The sequence below is a fragment of the Chionomys nivalis genome, chromosome 19 (assembly GCF_950005125.1).
Source record: "Chionomys nivalis chromosome 19, mChiNiv1.1, whole genome shotgun sequence".
NCBI classification, from domain to species: domain Eukaryota; kingdom Metazoa; phylum Chordata; class Mammalia; order Rodentia; family Cricetidae; genus Chionomys; species Chionomys nivalis.
In genome coordinates, this window is record NC_080104.1 from 3,410,239 (window position 1) to 3,427,744 (window position 17,506).

The window sequence follows — 17,506 nt, forward strand, 5'->3', positions numbered from 1 at the left end:
AGGCCATCTAATAAAGACATAAGACAGCTGCAGAAGGGCAGGGTCACATCCTGAGGGCACAGGACACCTATGAGGACACAGAACACCTGCAGAGAGGCAAGGTCACCTTATGAGTACCATAGTCAACTGTTGACAGCACAGGACACCTGCAGAAGATCATGGCCACCTGCTAAGATGCAGGACAGCTGCAGAGGACCCAGGACAGCCGCAAATTGACAGAGTCACCTGTTGAAGGCCCGGATATCCACAGAATGACAGAGTCAACTACTGAGGGCAAAGGGTAACTGCTAAAGATGCAGGTCACCTGTTCAGGAACAGCATCACCTACTGAGGACCAGGGTCACCTACCAAGAGGCAGGGTCACCTACTGAAAGACAAATCTTTTGCTGAGGGGCAGGATTACCTACTGAGTGGAAGGTTTACCTATTGAGTGGCAGGGTCACCTACTGAGGGCCAGAGTCATCTTCTGAGGGGCAGGGTCACCTGCTGAGGTCACACAGTCACACATAACCTGGACTCTGCATAACCTCCTTGGTCATTGGCAGTTGTGAATGTTCTGGCCTGTTCATGTGTCCTATGTGTGATGTGCATCATATGTGTTATGCATGCATGTGATATGTTTGTCATGTGTTTTGTGTGCATGTGTGATGTGTCTTTCGCTTGTGTGGTGAGTGTCATGCACATGTGTGATGTGTCATGTGCTTGTGTGATGTGTGTCATATGCTGTTAGTGTTCTGCACTGTGTGATATGTCGTGTGTGTGATGTAATGTGTGTCATGACCATGTGTGTGATGTAATGTGTGTCATGACCATGTGTGATTTGTGTATCATACAAGTGAATGTGATATGTGTTATGCATGTGTGTGAGATGTATGTCACACATGTATGGAGCCCTGTGCAACCACCCACACAAGACCTGGCCAGTGTCATGCACATGTGTGTGATATGTGTCATGCCCATTGTGATGTGTGTGTCATGCATGCATGCATGCCAATTGTGTGTCACATATGTATGAAGCACTGTGCACCCACCCACAGGAGGCCACCCATAGCAGAGTCTGCAACAGAAAACTCTAGTGCACAGAGATCACAGGGACGCAGAGAACACAGGACACACCTGCAGCAGCTGCTGAGGAAATGCTGGGGTGCCAGTCCAGCCCATATTCATCTCCTGAGGTACACATGGGACTCCTGCTGTATATGGAGCATTTCTGCTGCACACAGTGGTCTCCTGTTGTCTACATGCATCTCCTGCTGCGCACAGGGCCTCCTGGCCAGTAGGGGGGCCCTATGTTGCCCTGACCGAGGCTGCCAAGAAGCTCCTGGGGTTGCAATAGGCAGAGGAACAGCACCGCCCTCCAGCACAGGCCTTGGCAGAGGACAAGGGGAAGGGTTGGGAGGCAGGAGTGGCGGACACCACCCAAAGCAACCTCCAGCTACAGAGGCTCCAGGTGAGGTCTAAGCCCTGGGAGCTGAGAGGCCACAAGAGGTGCAGGTAGCTGGGTAACTACCAGGGTTTCAGGTGGGGCATGAGGGGGTTCCTGAGCCATCCTAGGGATCTGGGGATTCCTAGGCCTTCCTGGGAGCATGGGGAGTCTTCTCTGGACATGGGAGGCTCCTGAGGGCATGGGGGGCTTCTGGACCTCCCTGGGGACATAGGGGCCTCTGGGGGCATGAGGGACCTTTCTGGGGGAATGAGGAGCTCCTGGACACCTCTTATCCTCAGCAAAGGCCCTGGCAGGGCGGGTGTGCCAGCTCTAGGCTCTCCCTGGGTCCGGTGCTGACTCAGGTAGAGAAAGGGGACCTGTCCTGGCAGGTACAGTTTATCCCGCAGCCTCCCCGGGTGCCATGGCGTCCCCCAAGGCTGACGTACAAGCAGTGGTCACCGAGAGGCACAGGATGGGTGAATGTCCTGTGTGGGAGGAGGCGACAGGACAGCTAGTTTATGTGGACATCCACGCGCAGACTGTGTGCCGCTGGAGCCCGCACAGTGGGCAGGTGCAGGCAGTGAGCCTGGGTGAGTAAAGTCAAAGGCTCTGGGGGAATTCTAGAAGGAGTGGCAAGGGGTGTGAGGGGAGGAGAGTGGGGAGTGCTAGGAGGAGACCACTGGGTGGGGAGAGAGAGCAACAGGTTGTGGGTAGGTAAAGGGGAGAGGAGATGCTGACCGTGGGGGGTGCCCTCCCCAGCATGCCAGTGCAAGCGGTGCACCTGGCTGAGTGCGAGACACACGTGCAGCAGCGCTGGGCCTCAGGGTAGTGGGGAGGAGTCCTGGGACGAGGAGCTGCTGACCCCTGACCCACCTCGTTCACGTCCCCCAGCCCTCTGTCCCCTCACCCACCCCGTCCGAGGCTGTTCACCCACCCAGTCCGTGACCCCCCACCCTCTGCTCCCTAGGACACCGCGTGGGCTGCGTGGCCCTGCGCGGCCGGGAAAAGGGCAGCTATGTGGTGGCCGCTGGCACCCGCCTAGGCCTCCTGGACTGGGATTCGCAGCAGGTGACATGGGTGGCACAGCTGGACAGACACAGGCCACACAACCGGTTCAATGATGGCAAGGCTGACCCCGCGGGGAGGTTCGTGGCAGGTGAGCACCGAAGGGACTGTGGCCACATGGTCACGAAGGTTGTGGTGGGGGTGGGGTGCGGAGGGTTCCGAATCCAGGTGCTTCTCCAAGGAGACCGGGGATCCAGTTGCCCTGCCCCACCCTCTTCCCCTTCCTACCCTCCCCCCTCTTGGGTAAACACCCCCAACTCCCGCTGAGACCCCGGGAACACCCGGTCACCCAGACGGACCCCAGAGCTCAGTACCCCAAGGCTCACTAGACCAGGGCTCAGTACCCCAAGGCTCAGTACCGCAGGGCTCAGTACCCCAAGGTTCAGGATACCAGAGCTCAGTTCCCCAAGGCTTAGTACTGCATTCAGTATCCCAAGGCTCAGTAGCGACAGACTTGCAGACTGGAGCCTGAGAGGGACACCCGAGTGTCAATGAGGGCCCCGCCCACGTGCCCGGAACTGAGAAGGAAACATTGGGCCCAGAGTTGGGGTCCCGAACCCCCACCGGCCCGGGGAGGGTGCTTCCCGCACCTTCCAGCTCCCAGTGACCATGCTGTACTTGGATGGTGGCCCTGGCCTACCATCTCTGAGGTCTCCTCTGCTGTCTGTCACGTCATTGTCACCCAGAGTGCGTGGTGGGATGGCGGGGGGGGGGGCATTCAAAGGTTTCTGTCTTCTGCTCTCTGCCCCCTGCAGGCACCATGCCCGAGCCCTCTGCACCCGGTGTGTGGGAGCCCGCCCAGGGCTCGCTGTACTCACTGCAGGGGAACCACTCGGTGCTGTGCCTGGCCGACCGGCTTGGCATCCCCAACGGGCTGGACTGGTCTGCTGACCACCGCACCTTCTACCACGTGGACAGCCTGGACTACGCGGTGCACGCATATGACTATGACATGCAGGCCGGCACCATCAGTGAGCGCAGAGTCCACGTAGGACTCACTCGGGAGACAGGGAGACAGACCTGGGGACAGACCGTGGGACTCAGGGAACAGATCACAGAAATCGGGGTACAGATCGCGGGATTTGGGGTACAGATCGCGGGACACGAGGACAGACCACGGGACTGGGGACAGGCTGACGCGAGGGGCTACGTCACCTGAGGACAAACAGGTGTCCCTGTGTCCCTGTGCCCATGGCCCCAGGCAGTCCTGTAGAGAGGCCTCTCTTTCCCTGAGTGGCCATGCGTGTCCCTGTCTCACAGAGAACCGCCGACTTGTGTACCAGCTGCCGCGGGGTCGGGCCATGCCCGATGGTCTGTGCGTGGACAGCGCAGGGACACTGTGGGTGGCCTGTATCGATGGCGGCAAGGTCATTCAAGTAGACCCGCAGACAGGTGCGTGACGTCAGGGGCCATACAGTCCTGGGAAAGGTCACGGTGTGTGGTCCAGTGCTTTGCAGGGTGGCGGTGCGTGTTTCTGGGCATGGTGGGGTCACATGCGTGGGTCTTTGGCGTGGCAGCGTCACTGTGTACGATCCCTGGGCGTGGCAGGGTCAGGGTGCAAGGTTCAGATAGGACGCGTCCTACCCTCCATCCTGAGTGGGAGTGTAGGGTGAGGACCTGGTAGGGTCCTTCCTTCCTGTCTGATGAGCTCCAGGGGCTCGAGATGTGCTAGGTTTGCGACCTCATCCCTTTTCCCTGAGATCTTCCACTCTCACCCTACCAGAGACCCCTGTCTTGAGGATTTGGGGAGATTATGGGCAGCTTCATGAGTGGGAAGTGAAGACGGAGGGTGGGGGAGAGGGGGCAAGGGCAAGGTAAAGATAGATATGAAGAGCTTTGAAGATCCGGGAGGGACAGTGAAGATGGAGGCGGGGTAGGGGTGTGGGGGAGGGGACAATGAAGAGGGAAGTGAAGTAGAGCGGGGAAGCGGGGAGGGCAGCGGCAGGGCTGTCCGGGTGCCAGGGTGCGAGCATTGCCGGTAACCCGGGTTCTCCCTCTGCTTGTTTGCAGACTCCTGTCTGCCTGCACTGTGAACATGTCTGTGTGTGGATGGGGGCAATGAAGACGGGGTGGGAGTGAGGTGGGAGGACAGAGGGACAAGGGGCTGTCCTGGAGCATGGCGACCGACCTGGTTCCTCCCTCTGCCCACAGGCTTCTGTCTGCGCACCCTGGACCTGCCGGTGTCCAGGGTCACTTCCTGCTGCTTCGGGGGGCCCGACTATGCGGAACTGTACGTGACTTCGGCAGCCGATGGGCTGAGCCCTGAGCAGCTTCAGCGGGAGCCCCAGGCGGGTCACGTGTTCAAGGTGAGGGTTAGCTCCGTGAGGGCAAGCCCCGTATGTGGAGAAACCCCGTGGAAGGGGAACCCTGTGGGTGCACAACCCTTTGGGAAGGGAGCCCCGTGGGAGGGCAGAGAGAGAGAGCCTGTCACAGAGGGGGAGGGTCTTGTGTCATAGATGCCCCCATAGCTGCAGCGGTGGGGTCTCCTGACCCACGTGTCCTCCCACCTGACCTCCGACTTCTGCTCAGTACCTACCCTCCCCTTCCCTTGCAGGTCTCGGGCCTCGGCATTTGCGGCCGCCCGTGCTTTCCCTTCGTGGGCTGAGGTCTTAGGCACGTGCAACTGTGCCTCCCAGAAGGGTTCGGAAGGCGCCTGTTGCTCGCTCACCCCGTCCACTGCAACCTCAGTGTAACCTTCCGGAATGGACACCTCCTCCCCTTCATGACCTTAAATGCTGCTGTAATGTAATCTGACGTGTGTTTCTGTGTGCATGTTCATGTGGGTGGGGAACTGGGGTCACGGGTGGTCGTGGGTCCTGGCTGCGGACTCTGTAATGCGTGGTGATGCACAAGGACTCTGTCACCTGCAAAGCCCTGGTATGACCTGCACACTAGTGCACTCACCCTGTCGGAGGTGTGGCCGCCATGGCCTGTGCACACATGTCACAGGTGGGCAGGAGACCCACATATCTTCAGGTAGTACTGTAGGGGATGAGTGGGAGCATCAAATGAGCAGCAGCCTGGAGCCTCATCGAGACCTCCTGCACGCTCACAAATTACATGCACATGCTCACATACACACAGACAAAGTTACAGGCTTTCAAGCACATGCATACACGGGCGCACATGGGCTTGTGCAAACAGACATATACTCTTACATAGATACTCTCATCCATGCACACATACATGCACACATGCAGACACATTATGCATGCACATAGGCGCTTGTACACATGCCCACTTTCCCAGGCCCCCACATTCATACTCTCATGTGTGCACACCCAGACTCACTGGTTCAGACCTGTCCTATGGTGAGCAGGAGTTCTGGCCTAGGGTCACCTGTGTCTGTGGCCCTCTCTTGTGTGTCACGCTATGCCATGCTAGCCGAACAGGCCCTCCTCCCTCCCCCTTTTCCCCTCCTTTCCCTCTCTGATCTCTCCCTGGCTCCCACCTCACTCTCAAGGAACCTTATGTTTATGGCACTTCCTAATTACAGCACAAAAGAGAAATCAGCGTAAATCACACATGTCACGCCCACGAGCCTGTGTGTCAAGGCCTGACCTGGATTCTAGGCCCAAGTGATTGAGTTATTACAGGTTTCCTGTAAACCCTGGGACAGGGCCACTTAGCCTGTCTTGAAATGCAGCCCATGGGGCCCAGCAGCTGTGTCCCAGGGGAGGGGAGGGAACACGGGTGTCATGGGGGTCTCCCAACCGCCAGAGCGTGGGCAGTGTTACGGGGAGTCTCTCACCCAAGGGGCAGCTGTTGGGTATTGCACATATTTCTGGTGATTGACCCCTGCAGGACAGGGTCCTTGTGTCTAGACCTGGAACTCCCACTTCTTTGCTGAATAATTAGAAGACTTTTACAGCTGAAGAAAACATGAGAGAAATTTGTCAGTTTCACAGCAGCAGACACATCTGAGAGGTGTAGGAGGGGTTACTGTCAGGAAGGGGTGCAGGGAGGGGTGTAGGGTACAGGGAGGAGGGCAGAGAGGGATGTAGGGAGTGGTTTGGAGAGGGGTGTAGGGTGCAGGGAGGGATGTGCAGTGTAGGGAAGAGTGTAAGGTGAGGGGAGGGGTGTAAGGTCCAGGGAGGGGTACAGGGAGGGATATAGGGAGTGGTGTGGAGAGGGGTATAGGGTGCAGTGAGAGGTACGAGGAGGGATGTAGGGTGTGGAGAGGGGTGTAGGGTGCAGGGACAGGGTGCACAAATCGAGAAGTGCACAGGCCTCACCTGAACATGCCCCTTTTGTCCCTGGAGGTTTCACAATCCTGACCAGACAGGAATAGACATAGGTGGGTCCTTCCTGTTCTGCCGGTTCAGGGCGGTTAGGATACTCAGCAAGGTGACACAGAGTACACAGGAGAGTACTCAGAAGGGTACTCAGCACAGTTTGGCAGTCAGTACCCAGGATGACTTAGATACCAGTACTGCACAGATCTTCAGCCTGTTTGCTTTTCAGTAGTAACCTGTGATGTGTTGTGCATCTGATTAAACGGGGCTGGGGAGCCCATGCTGGGGGGAGACTCTTGTGCAGTGGGAGGTCCGTGCTGTGGGTTGTGGGGGAGACTCTTACTGCGGTGGGGAGTCACATCTGTGGGGGAGCTGAGTGGCTCCAGTCTAGAGAACTAGAGAACTCTGCTGTTATCCACCTTGGGGCCTAGGACAAAATGGAGTTGGTTTTGTCCCTTCCACTGTGGTGGGGAGACCCCGGCTGTGGGGGGAGACTCTTCCGCACTTCGGGCAGAACTGTTGCTTCACAGTCATGTGGGGCGGTTTCAGCCCCCCTCTCCCGCATTTCAAGTTTACCACGGGCAGACCCTTGGTCCCACCCTGTGCTCCTGTGCCCCCTTAAGTCCCTGGGCTGTGAGGACCAAGCAACCTCCTCCCCTCCCCTCCCCTCCCCTCCTCTCCCCTTCCCTAGGACTTGACAAGCAGGCAACCTCAGTCCCCTTCTGGGGTCAGGGTGAGGTCACCCGAGGGCAGCAGGATGAGGTATAACCCTAAAGGACCACAGAACACATAGAACAGGGCCATTGATGTGTTCTGAATGTTTTAAGAGCACCTAGGAGGAGCCCCTGGGGACACCCTGACTTGTTCTGAATGTTCTAAGAGCACCTAGGGGGAGCCCCTCAGAGACACCCATGAAGTGTTCTGGGGGTTCTAAGAGCACATAGGGGATGGTAAGGCCCTCAGGAACACCAGTAACATGTTCTGGAGGTTCTAAGAGTACCTGGGGGTAGCCCTTCAGGGATACCCATGGCGTGTTCTGGATGTTCTAAACCTGTAGTGGGTGGGTGGGGTAGGGGGGTGCAGGTGGAGCCTAAGGGGCAGGAGCAGACTGGACTTTTAGGACCTGCTGCACATACAGTACAAACACCTATCTGTCAGTTGGGGAGGGGGGTGACTGTGGCCATGAGACCAGAAGTTTGAGACCAGGACCATGGGACTTCAGGGTGGAGAAAGCCAGGGGAGGGGAGGGCAGGAAACAAGAGGGGAAGGATAGGGAAGGCAGGGAATGGAAGAGAGAGGAGGGGAGGGAATGGAAGGGCAGGGGAAAGGAGGGGAGGACAGATTGAGTGGTGCTCAGCAACATCCCTGAAGAAGCTGTTGGAAGGGGCCCTAACCTTGAGGGTGAGTTGAGGATGCAGTGATTCCTGAGCAGAGAGGCAGGTCAGCCCTGTCACATCACATGGAAGGAGGAGCGGGGCCAAAGTGCAGATCAAACACCCAGAGTGCAGTAGGGATTGCAACACTGGCTGTTTGTTCCCTGGGGTGGCTGGGTCAGCACCCAGCAGGTCTCCCCGCCTCATGTCCCTCCTTGTCCCTATCAGGCAGCCTGTGTGGCCATCCCTTGCTTACCTCTCCCTCCTCCAGACAAGAGCCTCCCCATGCCCTGTCATCCTCAACCCTCCCTCCAGATGGGCGAGTCACTGACTGCAGGTGGCTGGGGACTAGCTGGTACACAGTGCAGAGCTTGGTGAGTGACAAGTGACACAGGGTGTCCTGAGGACACTGGCTGCCATGCCTTGTTCATCCCCCACTCCTGGGTGTCTTCCCCTGACTTGGTGTCCCCCCAGTTATTTCGGTATCCCCGAAACTGCTTCTGTGCACCCCAAATGGCCTCAATGCTCCCCACTTACTCGGTGTTCCCCCCTCGCTGCATCCGTATCTCCCAACTACCTTGGCGTCCCCGTCTGCTGCTTCCGGTCCCCCAACATAGAAAGTGTGTCCACCCGCGGCTACCTCGATGCTCCCCACCACCCCCACCATTGTGTTCCCCCTTCTGGGTGTCTCCCGCCTGCAACGTGTCCCCCAGGCTAATTCATTGTCACCTAACTGTCCGCATGTCCCCTACTACCTCCCTGTACCGACGACCCTCTCCCTCCGTGCCCCCCCTACTTTGTTGTCCCCCCCATCTGCGTCAATGTTCTCCCTAGCTGCCTTCTGCCATGCAAACAGTCTTGGTGTTCTTCCTTCTGGTTACCCTGGTGTCCTGCCTGCATCTGATTCAATGTCCCTCCAGCTGCTCTGTGTCCCCTGACTACTCAGTGCTTCCCCCCTCCACTCCACATCGTGCCCCCAAGCCCCGGCTGCCTCTGTCCTCTTCTGTATCTCAGACACCGACCTGGAGAGCCTCCCCAGTGGTTGCAAACCCAGTGGAGTCCATCCAGGCCATACCAGCTCCGCTGGGAGCTCTGCCCTCCATCTGGGGTAGGAAGGCTGAGCCAGTCCTAGCTGGTTCAGTCGCGTGTACAACCCCCAGGCCCGAGGAGCCGGCTCACCAGACAGACAGGGGCTAAAGGGGTGGAGGTGGGGGGAGGGTATCCCTGGCTCAGGGCAGAAGAATGCAGGGACCTTCCCTCCACACAGAAGGCACACAACTATGTCCTGACTGCTTGTTGTCACCGCGGTTACGCCCCTGCGGGGACCTTCCCTGCACAAAGTAGGCCACAGCCCCGAGGGGATCGTTCCTGCACACAGTAGGCACACAAATATGTCCTGAGTGTGCATGTCGTCATCACGGCAGCCACACCCTCGCGGGGACCCACCAGCGTGGTGTCCTCCCTCAAGTCCATTCTGCTAGTGAAGATCCAGGGAGGACAAGGACGAGCCTCAGGTCAGTGACTGAGTGGAGGGCGGGGGTGGGGGGTGGGGGACAGGGAAAGGTGTTACTGTGAGAGAGCAGAGATTCCGTGATCCAAGGAGCCACATGGGGGGCTTCCAGGGACGCAGGGGTTCCAACCCCACCTCCAAATGTCACATGTCCACAGTGGATGTCCTGTGTCCTGCGCTTCACGGTTCTGCCCACCAAAGAGGGCACAGGGGCCTTTAGTGTGTGGGGAGGGGAGGTTCAACCTTTAGTGTCCTTATCTGGTAAACTGAGACAGGGCGGGTGGGGGCGGTACAGCCTGTATAGTATGACAACATCTCCTTCTACAGAAGGGAAACTGAGGCGCAGCTCAACCCGCCTCACACACACTTGCCCTGTTCCCTGAAGCTGGGACCCTATGGTTGGCCAGCCGAGCTGCAGCCACGCAGACTGGATGTCACAGTTGTGCCCGCGGCTGTGGGATGTCCCCCTGCACCACCTGTCCATCCCAGGTAAGGGCAGGCCTCACAGGAGGGATGGGGAGGGTAAGAAAAGGCCTCACTGGGAGGAGCGGTCTCACGGGGGGGGGGGGACCCATGGGGTAAGGGCGGACCCACACAGGGGCGAACCTGCCTGACTCTCTGTGCCCTGAAGAGAAGAGGACCCTTCATAATGACTAGAAAGGGGATCTGGAGGCTGACACCAGGACAGGAAAGGGAACCAGGATGACATCAGGACGGGAAAGAGGACCGCAGGACGAGGTCTTCACGCGTGGATGTTGACACACGGGGGGTCTGGGCGATGGTCCACTCTCAGGGTGAGCTTCTGTGTCCCTGCGGTGTCCTCCATACTGCGAATGGAGCACGTGCGGGTGTCTGGAAGCCTTTGGGTCCTCAGAGATTCAGACAAGAGACCCTGGAGGCAAGAATCAAGCGCTTGTGCCCCACAACAAAAGGGGTAGCCCCCAGTGAAGTTTCTAGGAGGGCTGAAGGAGCTGGGAGGACGTGAGCGGGACATGGGAAGCCTGGGTTGTCGGAGACGAGGCCCTATGACCTGCATGGGTGGTCGTGGGTAAAGAGGGGTCATGGAGAAGGCGGACAGACAGACAGAAGGACAGACAGACAGAAAGACAGAGCCCTCGAGGGACTCCGTGCAGTCCTTAGGACGGGCACAAGAGTGCATGGGCTTTGAAGTGCGTCTGTCCTCAGGGAGCCATGACACCATGACATACTGCCTGAGCAGGAAGTCCCCAATCTCCAGGTCAGAGTCTCGGCTGCTGCACCTACTGGGGCGGGTCGCGCCCTGCATTATGGGGCCCATGGTGTTGAGATGGTCAGTCACACAGGTGAGTGGGGCGTGAGAGAGGGCCCAGGCAGTATGTGATGGATAGGGCAAAGGGGGACAGGGTGGGGAATGGAATGGAACTGAGTCCCGGTGGCAGGATTAGGGTCCTGGTGATGGGCAGGGGGTGGGGAGGGAACTGAGAGCCCCTGGGGCAGGTGATAGATAAGCAGGGGGAGGAGACTGTGAGTCCCGGGGTGCTGTTCAGGTTTTTGGGTGTCCTGGGGTACTGTGCAGGGTGGTCACGATGACACCCGGGAACGAACCCCAACCCGCCGTCTGCCCCAGACTCTGGACGTGAAGCAGCAGCTGGACGCAGGGGTGAGGTACCTGGATCTGCGGATTGCGCACATGCAGGGCGGCTCTGAGAAGAATCTGCACTTTGAACACATGATCTACACCACTGCGTTGGTGGAGGTGGGGGTGAAGACCAGGAGAAGGGGGAGTTGGGGAGGGGCGGAGACTAATGTATGTCATCATGTGTCCTTTGACATCCCCAGGACACCCTCACAGAGATCTCCGAGTGGCTGGAGTCGCACCCCCATGAGGTCATCATCCTGGCCTGCAGAAACTTTGAGGGGATGACAGGAGACTTGCATGAGTACCTCATAGACTGCATTAAGAACATCTTCGGGGACTCGCTGTGTCCGCGAGGGGTGAGAAGGAGGATTGTGGGGGTCAGGGTGAAGACCGCATGGGCACATGCGATAAGGAATCCGTGGCCGCCCAGGGCATGGGTGCGTGGCCTCGAGGGTGCGTGGCCTCGAGGGTGCGTAGACCCTTAGCTGTCCAATCCTCAGTTTCATTCAACCTGTGCCTCACTCCCATACAGGACATCCCCACGCTGCGGCAGCTGTGGGCACATGACCAGCAGGTGATTGTGTCCTATGAAGATGAGACCTGTGTGGGTCGCCACGCGGAGCTGTGGCCTGGGATCCCTTACTGGTGGGGGAACCAGGTGAAGTCCCAGGCGCTGCTGCAGTACTTGGAGACCATGAGGAGCTGCGGTCGCCCAGGTGCCACCAGGGACATAGCTGAAGGGGCACTGATGTCACTTGTCAGTCAGATAGGGGTGGGGGGTCTGTGAGGATGTCACCTGTCAGTCATGCACTGGGATGTCACCCCACCCTTCCCCCTTCCCCTGCAGGTGGCCTGTTTGTGGCTGGCATCAATCTCACAGAAAACCTGCCCTATGTCCTCTCACACCCATCCGGGTCCCTGGAGATGCTGACACGGCCCAACCTTCGGCTCCTCATGGCATGGGTGCGAGCACAGCAGCCAGGGCCCGGATCAGGCTGCACCAACATCATCGCTGGGGACTTCGTGGGCTCCGACAGCTTTGTGGGTGAAGTCATTGGGCTCAACCAGAAGCTGCTGTGGTAACTACAACAACCCGAGGGCGGGGTCAGGGTCATGAGGGTCACAGTCAAAAGGATCACGGAGGTCAGAGTCACTGATCTGTCCTGTCATCCCCTAGAAAAACCTGAGGCCCATGTGAGTCAGTCTATGCCACATCCTGGTCACTTCTGATCACTAGGACCTAAGTACCAGGACATCCTTTGTCACACTCCATTGTCCATGACCTGTCACCTGCATCACCTGGCACTAGGTGCCTCTGTTCATTAAAACATTCAGAAGCCAAATGTGTGCAGCAGTGTGTTTATCTATTATAGCCCAGGCTAGACTTTCATGGGGAAATTTTTGCAGCATCTCCCATAGCCCAGCTAGGACTGGCTCAGCCTTCCTACCCCAGATGGAGGGCAGAGCTCCCAGCGAAGCTGGTATAACCTGGATGGAGCTGACTCCGCTGGGTATGCAACCACTCAGGAGGCCCTCCAGGCTGGTGTCTGAGATACAGAAGGGGACAGAGGCAGCCGGGGCTTTGGGGCACGATGTGGAGTGGAGGGAGAGCACTGAGTAGTCAGGGGACACAGAGCAGCTGGAGGGACATTGAATCAGATGCAGGCAGGACACCAGGGTAACCAGAAGGAAGAACACTAAGGCAGTTTGTATTTTTACAGTGTCTCTTGTTGCCCAGGCTAGACTCTTACAGGTAAGATGCAGGGGACCGCCTTGGACTCTGATCCTCTGGCCTCAGTTTACACAGGGCTAGGACACTGGAAACCCCAAATCCTAAGCCACAAGTATCGTCCCCACTGAGATCTAAGCACCCTACCACTGAGATCTAAGCACCTTACCCACTGAGATCTAAGCACCCAACCACTGAGATCTAAGCACCCTACCACTGAGATCTAAGCACCCTACCCACTGAGTTGCATCCCCTCCATGGTGGTAATTCCCCACCATCTCATACACAAACATAACAGGTGACTCATGACCCTATGACCTCAGTATTAGTGTATTTTCAGGTCAGAGGGTTAAAAGCCCTCCTCACCCTACCTCCACCCCCTGAAGTTGGATCCCTCCCACCCACTCAGCCTGCAGGAATGCTGCTGTGAAGTCTGTAGCTGAGAGGATGGACACTTGGCTATGAGGCCCGACCTGGCTAGGGAGTGGAATGTGGCTTCAGGTGTGTCTGTCCATCTCCCTCAGGGACCCTCCTGGCACCATTGTGCCCGGGGTAGCATCCCACAGTGTCCTGCAGCTGCCCCATCCCAGAACACAGGGGTTGGAGGAAGAGCTGTGGGGGGAGCAGTGTTCGGTCCTCCTGCCCTGGATCAGCCACAGCACCATTTTCAAACTATCCCTATCCCTCCCTTCCCACATGGCATGGACCCTCCCCGACCCCCTTTCCCAGCAACACGGACCCTCCCCCAGTAACATGGACCCTCCCCTCCCCTTCCCCAGTGACACAGAACCCCACAAAGTGCAAATCCCTCTTTAATGAGCTGCCAGTCAGTCTGGGAGGGAGGAAGGGACAGAACTATGATGTGGCCATGACCTCCCATATCAGGTCCTCAGTTCATCTATGCAGTTGTCACTTAGGAATCAGCTGGGAGGAAGGGGCAGGACTACATGGGGCCATCCACAAACACCCTCCCATGAGCTGAATCCACATCTGGTCCTGGTTGTCACTCAGGGAACAGCTGGGAGGGAGAAAGTGGCAGGACAACACCATGGCCACAAACTGTATCCACACCCCACTCCAGGCTGTCACTCAGGAAACAGCTTCCGGAACCGGCCATAGGTGGCTTGGCTAATGATAACGGTCACGTGGGCGGTGTCAGTCTTGGGCAGCTCCTGCACCTGCTGCACCTTGGCCTCCTTGTACTGCCAGTTGCAGAGGGACCACTGTGGTGCATTCTGGGAAGTGTGCTGATGTCAGCGTGGTGCATGGTGATGAGCAGAGGGTGGTGCAGGCTGGGAAGCCAAGTTTACATCAGCATCGTGCAGGCTGGGAAACAGTGCTGACAAGTGGGGAGACAGCACTATCTGTGAGGAGCATGATGGGAAATGTGCTGACATATGCGTGGTGCATGCTGGGAAGTGTGCTTACATCAGCATGGTGCATGCTAGGAAGCATGTTGATAGCAGGGCATATCCGTGGCAGGGAACTAGCTGCATATGTGTATGTGACAGCCCACCGCCCAAGCACCCTGTGACTCACCAGAGCTGGGGGTCTCCCAAGCTGTAAACAGATGGTGAGCACTCACCAGCCAGTAGCCTGCAGAACGGATTCCTCCAGCATCACCTTCAGCTTGTCTAGCCCATGGCCCAGGAATGCAGACATGGTCAGGATGCAGGATCCTGGGAGGCTGTAGCTATGTGGAAGAGGCTCAGTGGGTAAGAGGAATCATGGGGTTATGTGGACATGTGTGGTGTAGACAGGTGAGTTGAGGACAGGTGCAGTGAGCACAGCTGCAGTGAGGACAGGTGCAATGAGCACAGCTGCAATGAAGACAGGTGAGGTAAAGACAGCTGTGATGAAGACAGCTGTAGTGAGGGCAGCTGCAGTTAGGACAGATGCAGTAACGAGAGGTGCAGTGAGGACAGGTGCAGCAAGGACACCATGAAGACTCCTACAGTGTAAACAGTGACACACAGGCCTCCCCCTGCCCCACTCACCCAGGAACCAGATCCATCTTGTTGTAAACTTATAACATGGAGTTCAAGAGTGTCTTGTCTACACCACAGCTGCAGTTGCTCCATGTTGGGGTAGCTCATGTCCCTCACATGCAGGATAACATCCTGTGAGGGGGAGGAGCAGTCAGGGGCCGAAGTGTCATAGGGAGGGGCGGCAGGGGACCAGGAAGTGTTAGCCCAAGGAACACCAAGGATACCAAGTCCACATGGAGGGCAGATCCCAGGACATCTGGCCTACACAAAAGGTGGTTCCAAGAATACTAATCGAGGCAGACACATGGATACCCACCAAATAGACCACGTCCTCCAGCGTGGTGAACGACTGGATCAGGCTGTGTGGCAGCTGTGACAGAAAGCCATGTAGAGGATGGGCATGCACGCGGGCAGCAACCCCGTGTGTGCCGTGACATCTAGGGTTGTGAACAGATGGTCACACAGTTGTATGGTGGCCTCCCCAGTCAGGGCCTTGATGAGTGTGGTTTTCCCTGGAGGGGACATGATGATGTGAGAATGGGAAACACACACTGCACCCTAGGGACCCTCCCATGTGTGCCCTGTCCTGAGATGTGGGGCTGCACCTCATGGACCCACCTACGCATGCCAGTGCTGAGATGTAGTGCTGCTGCTTGGGGACCCTCACCACAATTGGTGTAGCCAACGACAGATACAATGGGGAACTTGTGCTGCAAGCACACTCCGTCTTAACACACCCTGACCTTTGCCTCTTTCTCCTTCAGTGCCCATTGGCATAGCTCCATGGATGACTCTCCTGTGGACATGGATATGCAAACTGGTATGTAGGAGCCAGATGCAGGTGGTCCTAGGGGTGTGAGTATCAAGGGACCCAGGTGAAGGGGGTACTCTGTGGGTGTACCCCACTGCATGTAGCTGGTATGCCCCACTGGACATCATGTAACCAGTGTTACCCTCTGTGACAGCTGGGAAACTCTGCAGCTGGTTGGCTGGTGCTCCCACTGCCCTGGACTGTGTTCCCTACTGGAGGCCATGTGGCACCCTCACCTGACCCCATGATGTACCGTAAGCCCCTTCCTTGCTGGTCTAGCTGGTCTAGTCGGGCAGAACCGCTGCTCAGGGTAGAGCTGGCATGGAAATACACGCTTAGTAGGTGTCACTTTGTGAGTGTTGGTCAGGGCCAAGCCCTCCTAGGGCACAGTGGACAGGATAGGGTGTTAACCACCAAGGGATATGTAGGTGTCTCTGTATGAAAGGGAATGTGGAGATGAGGAGGAGGTGTGGGGTGAGGAGAGGCGTGGGATGAAGATGAGTGTGTGTTGTCTGGGTTTCTGTCCTGCCTGGTTTCTGTCCTCCACCAGGTTCCACAGCAGTTTAGCCCCAAAGAAATCACACAGAGGTCTATACTAATGATAAACTGATGGCCCATTAGCTCAGGCTTCTTATTAACTCTTATAACATATATTAGCCCATAATTCTAGTATATATTAGCCACATGGCTCAGTACCTTTTTCAGCAGAGCAGGTCACATCTTGCTTCTTCAGTGTCTTGACAGAACTCCAGAGAGAACTTCCCTCTTCCCAGAATTCTGTTCTCATTTACCCACCTCTACTTTCTGCCTGGTTGTCCCACCTATACTTCCTGCCTGGCTACTGGCCAATCAGCGTTTATTTAAAACACAATTGGCAGAATATAGATAATTGTCCTGCACCAAGTGTGGGGTGGCCTGCCTGACCAGGGGTTGTAACAATTTCAGTCACATAAGGTTGATAATTCCAGGTTCTAGGATTCATGCAGGTGCAGACAAGCCCTCAGACAGAAGTACCTAATGGCCCCCAGGGATGTTAAAGGGCCTTGTATGATCCACGTATGACTCAGCACATGTGTGAGCCCCACCACTGGTGTATGACGGAGCCACATCAACCCCCTGTGTGTATGTGGTAGGAAGCTTTTAAAAGCTGGACATACCATCTTCCCCCCTCTCTCTGCACACTGATTTCCCAGGCTTGTGCTGCCCCTCTAATAAACTCCTAAGCAAGTTTGTTTCGTGTCCCGTGTTTCCTTCTCATTTTCGCCAGGTAATTTCATTGGTGTCATGAGACTCGGGAGGTTCTCCCACCCCGAGTCCCTCTCCCAGGGTCAGGATCTGGAACAGGGTATTTTTTCCACAACAACCATGTGTTCCATATACCTGAATACTACTTCTCTGCACACCGCCAGCTTCAATTGATGAGTTTCCCAATTCTGGTCAGCTTAACCATTTCTCTGAACCCAAGGAATTTACTGCTGAGCTTCCAGAAATCTGGTGTTCCTAGAAATGGGGTGACAGTCCCCAACCATGGTTTCTAAGGCTATGGTTGAGCCCTTTGCTGACATTCATCTCTGAATTGCTTTCCTTAGCTAAAATCATGTTTGGACAGCCCAGGGTCAGTCTTCCTGCAATGGGGGCCCAGGGTCCTTCAGATTCTGCTTTCTCTTTTTTTTTCTTTTTCTCCCCAGCCATGAAAGGCAACTCAGTGAGACGTCTGACCTCTCTGGCTTCCAAGTCATCCCGACCGGATC

The 17,506-nt window shown here is 56.8% G+C and overlaps 1 protein-coding gene across 3 annotated transcripts; it reads left to right on the top strand.

Moving 5' to 3' along the window:
- The first annotated feature begins 3,537 nt into the window (after nucleotides 1-3,537).
- On the top strand, nucleotides 3,538-16,031 carry Plcxd1 (phosphatidylinositol specific phospholipase C X domain containing 1). Of its 3 annotated transcripts, none has more exons than XM_057750989.1 (11): nucleotides 3,538-3,883; nucleotides 4,643-4,797; nucleotides 5,046-5,236; nucleotides 9,937-10,098; nucleotides 10,795-10,931; nucleotides 11,216-11,344; nucleotides 11,428-11,583; nucleotides 11,760-11,943; nucleotides 12,075-12,306; nucleotides 15,709-15,764; nucleotides 15,910-16,031. In XM_057750989.1, exons 4-11 carry the CDS (start codon nucleotides 10,005-10,007, stop codon nucleotides 15,993-15,995), a joined length of 1,074 nt encoding a protein of 357 aa, XP_057606972.1. In that variant the 5' UTR covers nucleotides 3,538-3,883; nucleotides 4,643-4,797; nucleotides 5,046-5,236; nucleotides 9,937-10,004; the 3' UTR covers nucleotides 15,996-16,031. The 3 variants fall into 3 exon arrangements, with proteins under 3 accessions (XP_057606972.1, XP_057606973.1, XP_057606971.1); XM_057750990.1 differs by lacking the exon at nucleotides 3,538-3,883 and adding an exon at nucleotides 4,109-4,163; XM_057750988.1 differs by lacking the exons at nucleotides 3,538-3,883; nucleotides 4,643-4,797; nucleotides 5,046-5,236; nucleotides 9,937-10,098 and having other exon boundaries at nucleotides 10,258-10,931.
- The last annotated feature ends 1,475 nt before the right edge of the window (nucleotides 16,032-17,506 follow it).